Below are 8,036 nucleotides of genomic sequence, written 5' to 3'. Positions count from 1 at the left end.
TCATTTTGTTTATCAGCAGGCCTTTCTACAGTTTAATTTTCACTAACCTAGTGTGAATTACCAGAATTCTTTTGTCTTGATAGTTTCTCATCTCACTCTAATATAAACAGGCCTACCATTTATATTAGCCTATCACTCATAAACTGCCAATCTCCATATTTTTCTAACCTTTCCTTGCTATTTCTACATGGTTTTTAGAAATTAAAAGGAATACCTGTGGTATTTCAAATTGAAAAACATGTGAAGTACTCACTTCTTTTGCAAATCACTTGTAATGACGAACTATTTTGTGCTACAAAGTATGGCTATAACAGGCAGTGGCCTGGGCAGTGGCCTAGTATACAGCCCACATGATCGATTCCGGCCCCTGATCACAGTCAGGAACGATAATGTGGCCCCCAGAGAAAAAAGTTTGGGGACCCCTGTACTAAGCAAAGAAGCCGAGATATTGATTACTTAAATGTTTGTTGACCCTGCTAAGTTGAAACACAGTAACTGTACATCTCACGTTTCAGTTCAGTGGACTATACACAGAGGCGCATCTTGCCACCAGGCAAGGCAGGCAGCCGCTTGGGGCCCCCAAGCCCCTAGATAGTGAATAACAGCCCACACATTACCACAGTAGTGGCGATTTTGGTTCAAATGTTCATTCTTTTGCATTTTTGCTTGGGGCCCCATCTGATCCTAGAATCGCCTCTGACTATACACTGGAAGTAGCAGTATTAGTAGTAGCAGCTTTATTGTCCCCCATGGGGGAAATTTCTTCTAGTGAAAGGAGTGTAAGACATGAAAACAAGCACAATACAGTCAGATTCCCAAAGCACATTTACCCCAAACAACACATTATCCCCAGTGGTGTAGTCTACGTAGAACGCGGGTATACGGAGTATACCCACTTCTAAATTTCAGGGATTTCAGTATACCCACTTAAAATTGATTGATCCATTATTTTGAATAGCAAAAATACATACAGTATACCCACTTCAAAAAATGCTCAAATATACAGTATACCCACCATAAAAAAGTAGACTACACCACTGATTATCCCGTAACATAAACAAGACATTGGACAAGGACAGATGTCATTCATCAACAGTATTCAGTTCCATTTTACCCCATAGCATGGGAGGATGTGCAAGCAGTAAATAAATAGATAAACAGATAAAAGTTATAAAAAGCATAAAAACCAATAGAGTATCATTTATTCCTGCTCAGGCCTGCTGAAACAGGGTGTGCCAATTAAGATCAACCTTTTTGTCACACTACTGTATGATGACTACAACATGTTTGAGGGGCCAGATTGAAATCTTTAAAGCTTTTTTGGCTCATTTTCAAAATTCTCAGCACAGTACTGTATGTTGGGTATACAGTAGGTTACCATGTCATACAACTGTGTCAATGTTTTGGTCAGGCATGTTTTTTGTATTATTACGATGCATAAACACCATGACGAATACCAGCTGAATCCTGGTGTGGAATGAATTCTTTATTAATATTATTAATAATAATAATAATAATAATAATAATAATAATAATCATAATCATAATCATAATAATCATAACAATTTATTTTAAGCGCCTTTCAAGATACCAAAGGACACTTTACAATCAAAACAGATGGCTAACAGTGGAGAAAGTATAACAAAGCTTCAATGAATTAACAATAGGAGAATAATTAAAATGCAAAATAAAATAGAAAAATAAAGTTTGATTAAAATAAGTAGAATACATAGAGGATGGGGGTAATGTGATGCCAGTGTCTGGTGTGTGTAATTAGTCTTGCTGCTGAGTTTTGAATATATTGTAGACGGTTTATGAACTTTGCAGGGAGACCAGTAAGTAGGGCATTGCAAAAGTCCAATCTGGAGGTTACGAAAGCGAGAATGAGGGTCTCAGCAGAGGCAGGGGTAAGAGAGGGGCGGAGCCTGGAGATGGTTTTGAGGTGGAAAGACGCAGTGATGTGTTTGATATGGGACTCAAAGGAGAGAGAAGCTCCAATGATAACGCCAAGATTTTTTACTTCAGAGGAAGTGGTGGTAACATAGTCTGGAATAGAGAACTGAGAAAGATTAATCACTTTAAGTAGTGATGGGGTGAAAGGTATGCAATCTACCACTTCTGTATCATTAATCAGTGATAATACTATACAGTAGGTCTATGTCAGATATTGACAAAACGTTCTTCTGTACTTGTCATCTCAGTATATAGGTAGACATCACACAGTTAACAGGGGAAAGGCTTTAAGGAGTTTAAGGAGGCTTTAAGAGCAGTAGAATCTTCATCTTCAAAAGATCAGAATTTGGCTGACTTTGTGCATGACCCTTCTCACCTTAAGTGTGTAGTATTTGCCATTGAGTGCCATTATTTCTCAATGAGTGTGTGTGTGTGTGTGTGTGTGTGTGTGTGTGTGTGTGTGTGTGTGTGTGTGTGTGTGTGTGTGTGTGTGTGTGTGTGTGTGTGTGTGTGTGTGTGTGTGTGTGTGTGCTTGTGTGTGTGAGTGTGTGTGTGTGTGTGTGGGGGGGGGGGGGCATGTAGGCACATTAGTTGTTGCAACTGCACCAACTGGTTTACCTTTCTCAGATAAGATCACACCTTGCCACACCTGTTGCCACCTTGTCATCTCTTTCTGTCCAGTGTTCTGTAAGAATATCGTTTGAATACATTTTTGTGAAAACACATTTTTCTTTAAGCGCGTCTGAAACCCCTTCCCATTTTTAGGTAGTGTTTAATTTCACAAAATGCACATCCTTCTGCTAAGAGAGAGATTTTAATTCTAAGCCATTTACAGTCATCATTTACGGCTGGTGTAGTTGCTTTCCATTACTCTGTCAGCGGGCCAAAGGAGCCATTTTGAATGCATCATGACATTCCCTGCATGACATTCATTGTTTACTCTTACATGGCCTTCTGTACTTCCGTGTAATGCACGTCATAGGCATAGACTGTTGAAGCATTTTAAAAAATGTGAAAAACGTGTCCAACAACACTGCAATTTCAAATAAAGAAAAAAATGCAGGGTAGGGTGTTTCACTGAAGGTATTTATAGTAGCCTATTTGATGGTGTAATTAAACCAAACAAACCAAATTGTCACTGAAGGCACTTTCTGCAAGTAGTGACAGCTAGGCCTAAAAAAATGATATTTGACACTACTGTTTTTGTGCGTGCATTATTTTGTTATACATACAGTACTTGAACAGAAGAGTATTGAGTATTGTATGTGTGTGTGTCCATTTCTGTTTGCTGCATTGAGTCATAGAAATAACGTTAGTTCTATGGCATTGAGTCATCTATGTCAGTTTGATTTGGGACGTGTTTTGATTGGAAGTGTGTGTGTGTGTGTGTGTGTGTGTGTGTGTGTGTGTGTGTGTGTGTGTGTGTGTTTTTTTGTGGGGGGGTCCATGTTATATTTTTTACAGGGGTGCAAAAGGGAAATCTTTGATTGTCCCATTCTAGCCTATCTGGAAAAGCACATCAATGTTCTGATGAAACCAAGGTCATCCTGTGCTAGTTACCAACTCTTGGCTCGAACGCATTTGACAGGGAACATTATTATTATTATATGTTGTTCAGGTATTTTGTTTTGCCATCAGTTTGACTGTTGCAGGGAAGAAGGTATTTAAAATTCTTGCCGTTTTAGATAGGCTTATCTGCTGTACTTGTCTCAGGTGGTAGGCCTACACAGTGCTCATATCAGCTTCTTTCCAGAATTCTTGCTGCTCATTTACAATTGTTACCTTTTTTAAATCGGGCTGTGTGGGCTCCTTATACACGGGAACCTGGTGTGGTGACTCAGACACACTTCACCCTCCTGTAGGACACCTCTGCTTACATGGCTACCATAAGGATATTCAACTCACAATAATAGCGAATGGGTGGATTACTGACCTTCAGTCGGTTTTTTTCTTTGAACAGTCTTTCGACTTCCTCTTTTGGGAAGAGACTCGGGACTAGAGACTCGCCCAGTTTGACAAGGTGAAAGTGAAAGTAAATCTTCCGGATTTCAACTGTCTATCCTCCTTTGGAGTTATGTCGATATTGTAGGAAATCGTGTCTAATATTTGGACAACATAGCTTGAGAACTGCAGGTTATAGACAATACTTACGAGAAGACTTTCAGCTATGGCAGTAGTGGCAGCTGTGCTTGCGGTAGGCCTATGGACTCTCACCTCATGTCAAGGTAGGCTATGTCTATTCGATTTCTTAGAGAAAACTAGAAAAAATGGGCCAGTATTTAATTTGGCCAGAATTATTTATGCCTTCTACCACGTCAAAAATAGTGGCCATAGTCAGCGCCGTCTACTCATATTTCCCTGAATTCACATTATTGAGCAGAATTCATCTATCCAACGGGGACGGGGACAGCGCGCAGCCGGTGTGTTCAGGTGTTCTTTTCACACTGTACTTGCGCGTTCTATCCGCGGTAATCAGCTTTTCTTCAAGCCCCCCTGTCTAGTAGGCACCACCAGTTGCAGTTAGTTCCCCCCTATTCAACATCCTGATTGCAAATTATTTTTTTTCTTTAATTAGTGCTACATCGAGATATTGAATAAAGCTTCTGTTCTCGCTCGTCAATGCATTGTCTCGCATCACGAGACCACGACCAAAATAGACAAGTTGGATTGAACCTAGGCCTACTGAGTTCTTCAGAGCACGCAGCATTCACGAAATTAATTTGTTATTAAGCATCATAAAAGTTGTTCATCAGTTGATATACAAAATGAATAATGTAGGCCTAACACTGCCAAATGTGTCAAAAGTAGCCTAAAGGTAAATTAATGGTGTAACGCTAGAACATGATAATAAGGCTTATTAGCTATGTAGCTGTTACACCATTTCCTCTAATGTAACTATGAGTCCACCACAAACTTGATCCCACCAGCGCAGTCAGATGATTGAGACAAATAAACTGGTCTAGGTTACTCAGGTAAGTTGGAGGAAACTGTTTCTTTTTTTACTTTTACTTTTGACAGTGCACCATGCTACACGTTGCCCGTTGAACAGTTGTGCACATGGGGGAAAAATAAGTGAAAGCCCACCTGGGAAACTCCCACTGTCATTTTGACACAGCACTCCACAGCACACAGTGCTCACTGCACACAACAAAACGGCATTTATTCCTCAACCGTGCAAGAGGGCAGCCCCAATGGCACCCAAAGGGAGCTGTGTGGCAGGACGATGCCATGCAGGGTGGGTACCTCATTCATATAGAGGAGGATGGGGGAGAGCACTGGTTAATTACTCCCCCCACCAACCTTTATGTCGAACTTGCAACCTTTGGACTACAAGTCTGACACAACACCCTAACTGCTACACATTACTGCCATTTTAGTGTGAACTTCATGTGAATAGGCTTAGCTATATCCAAGAGTAATATTGTTGACAGAAAGCTTGGAAAGCATTTTAAACTGGTAACACAACGTTATAAATTTGTTGTTACCAGAATGGCTATGACCACGTCATAGACAGTGGATTACTAAAGGCCCTGTGTTAGCCTATAGTAGTAGTAGTAGTAGTAGTAGTAGTAGCTTTATTATCCCCCATGGGGGAAATTTCTTCTAGTGAGAGGAGCGTAAGACATGCAAACGAACACAATACAGTCAGATTCCCAAGCACATTTACCCCAAACAACACATTCCCCCATTACATAGACAAGACGTTGGACAAAAACAGATGTCATCCATCAACAGTGGTCAGTCCCAGTTAACCCCATAGCGTGGACAAAGCATGGGAGGATGGGCAAGCAGCAAATAAATAAATAGATAAGCAAAAACATTAAAAAAGATAAATCATTAGCATGTCATTCATTCCTTCTCAGGCCTGCTGAGACAGAGTGTGCAAATTAGTAGTGATGTACTATGGTAGTTAACTTTTATGGTAGTTAACTTTTCAATAACTATTACAGTGTGCAACATGAGGTACAACCAAGGATGGATTACTGCAAGGGCCTACCGGGCCCAGGCCCAGGGGCCCAAGAGTCCAGAGGGCCCTGAAGCCCAATCCTCTAAATTTCCATTCTCATGTTGTGTAAAATCACACTTTTAACAACTCTATTTTCACATATTTTCAGGGGAAAAACACCTGAATGCCCAATAATATAGGGTCTCTAACATCTGGAGGGGGGCCTTTCTTGTTGTCTGGCCCAGGGGCCCATGGAGTCATGATCCGTCCCTGGGTACGGCGGGCATCATGGGGCTACCAAATGTGTATAACTTACTTAGCCTCATATTACAGAATTATGATATGGTGCATCTCTTTTTACTTGATTGTAGCCTTTGTGCTGCATGGAGCCCCTGGTCCACTTACTGCCCAGCTGGGGGCGTCTGTCCTGCTACCCTGTGCTGCTGATTCCCCCCTGCCCCTGGAGGAGCTGGAGGTGGAGTGGAGAAGAGCAGACTCTGGTGCCCTGCTGCACCTCTTCCAGGAGGGAGAAGAAAGACCAGAGTCACAGAATGAGGCATACAGGGGACGGGCTCATTTTGTCACGGAAGGGTTTGCTACAGGAAATTACTCTCTGCTGCTCACTGATGTGAATTTAGAAGATGTAGGAATGTACATGTGCAAAGTGTACACCGAGATGGACTCAAGTACAGTTACAGCTGAAATTATGCATATTGGTAAGAGCAATACAAGTGCATAATTTATTCTGACATAACTATTAGTATACAGTATTGTCTAATAAGTAGCTTAACATTAACCTGGTTCTCACGCAGATGGATAACATGGTCCTGACCTAGAATTAAATGAAACCATAGTGGTCCAAAGTTGTATCTGTAGGCTAAACAAACAAACAAACAAACAAACAAACAAACAAACAAAACACAATACCCCTATCCAACATGGTGGACTAATGTGAAATTAGTACATCATAGAGCTATGACACGCTGCATAGCCTGACAGTCCTGGAAATCTTTTTTGATTATTTTTATACAGACACACAGTCATTTTAGCAAAACTAATTATTAATTTTGCTCCTTGTTGCAGAGCGCCTTACAGTGGCTGGTGGTGCTGTGGTGTCATCTTATGTTGGCGATGAGGCCATTCTAAACTGCTCAGTGGATTCCCACATCCATCCAGACCAGCTAGAGGTCAACTGGAGGAAGAAGGGACAGCAACAGATCACAGTCCTGTCGGTCAAACATGGTCAGATAGATCCAAACTCTACACAAAAAGATTATAGAGACAGAGTAGATCTGTTTGATGCAGAAATCACCAAAGGGAACTTCTCGATGAGACTCAAAAACATCAGACCTGGCGACCAGGGAGAGTACATCTGTGAAATCCACAGTCATCACTTGTCTGTAGAAACCACTACTGAACTGCGTGGACTGGGTAAGACTTGTAGCCCCATAATGTACACCGTGCAGCCAGGGGAACACTGTAATAGTCGTTGAAAAGACTTTTCTACCATAGTACTACACTACTATATGACATAACACAGTCCCTTTATTAATGCATTATGATCCTACCATTCTGGTAACAGCCAATTTATAACAGGGTTTGTGAGTGAATTATCTGTTATAGTATAAAACAGTCATGGGTGAGCGGTTAGGGCGTCAGACTTGCATCCCAGAGGTTGCCGGTTCGACTCCCGACCCGCCAGGTTGGTGGGGGGAGTAATCAACCAGTGCTCTCCCCCATCCTCCTCCATGACTGAGGTACCCTGAGCATGGTACCGTCCCACCGCACTGCTCCCCATGGGGCGCCACTGAGGGCTGCCCCCTTGCACGGGTGAGGCATAAATGCAATTTCGTTGTGTGCAGTGTGCAGTGTTCACTTGTGTGCTGTGGAGTGCTGTGTCACAATGACAATGGGAGTTGGAGTTTCCCAATGGGCTTTCACTTTTCACTTTCAAACTAGAATGGCATTCAGATAGTACAGTATAAACCTTTCAGTGTCTTGTTTTCATGTAGTCAAGTATATATGGTCTTAAACTGCCTATTTCCTTAATTGAAATGTAACTTAGAATAAATTCTACTCTGTAATTCTATTCTGTACTATCTTTGCTTTCCTTTAGGACCTCCACCTGTGCTGGTTG

At 41.5% G+C, this 8,036-nt stretch overlaps 1 protein-coding gene across 1 annotated transcript; it reads left to right on the top strand.

Moving 5' to 3' along the window:
- Window positions 1-3,977: 3,977 nt before the first annotated feature.
- LOC134438692 (butyrophilin subfamily 2 member A2-like) lies at window positions 3,978-7,492 on the top strand. Its single transcript, XM_063188307.1, has 4 exons — window positions 3,978-4,178; window positions 6,271-6,615; window positions 6,983-7,330; window positions 7,482-7,492. The coding sequence occupies exons 1-4, from the start codon at window positions 4,121-4,123 to the stop codon at window positions 7,490-7,492; spliced, it is 762 nt and encodes a 253-aa protein (XP_063044377.1). The 5' UTR covers window positions 3,978-4,120.
- Window positions 7,493-8,036: the final 544 nt, after the last annotated feature.

The sequence above is a fragment of the Engraulis encrasicolus genome, chromosome 22, assembly GCF_034702125.1.
Source record: "Engraulis encrasicolus isolate BLACKSEA-1 chromosome 22, IST_EnEncr_1.0, whole genome shotgun sequence".
In the NCBI taxonomy this organism is placed as follows: domain Eukaryota; kingdom Metazoa; phylum Chordata; class Actinopteri; order Clupeiformes; family Engraulidae; genus Engraulis; species Engraulis encrasicolus.
The sequence above is the reverse complement of the archived record's forward strand: the minus strand, read 5'-3'. Positions and strand labels throughout refer to the sequence as shown.

What these genes read in the sequence shown, in the direction of transcription:
- LOC134438692 (XM_063188307.1), top strand. Translation starts at nt 4,121, where the DNA reads ATGGCAGTAGTGGCAGCTGTGCTTGCGGTAGGCCTATGGACTCTCACC. An exon ending in GACTCTCACCTCATGTCAAG is followed by an intron (nt 4,179 to 6,270) that starts GTAGGCTATGTC and finishes ACTTGATTGTAG; the next exon opens with CCTTTGTGCTGCATGGAGCC. An exon ending in AGCTGAAATTATGCATATTG is followed by an intron (nt 6,616 to 6,982) that starts GTAAGAGCAATA and finishes TCCTTGTTGCAG; the next exon opens with AGCGCCTTACAGTGGCTGGT.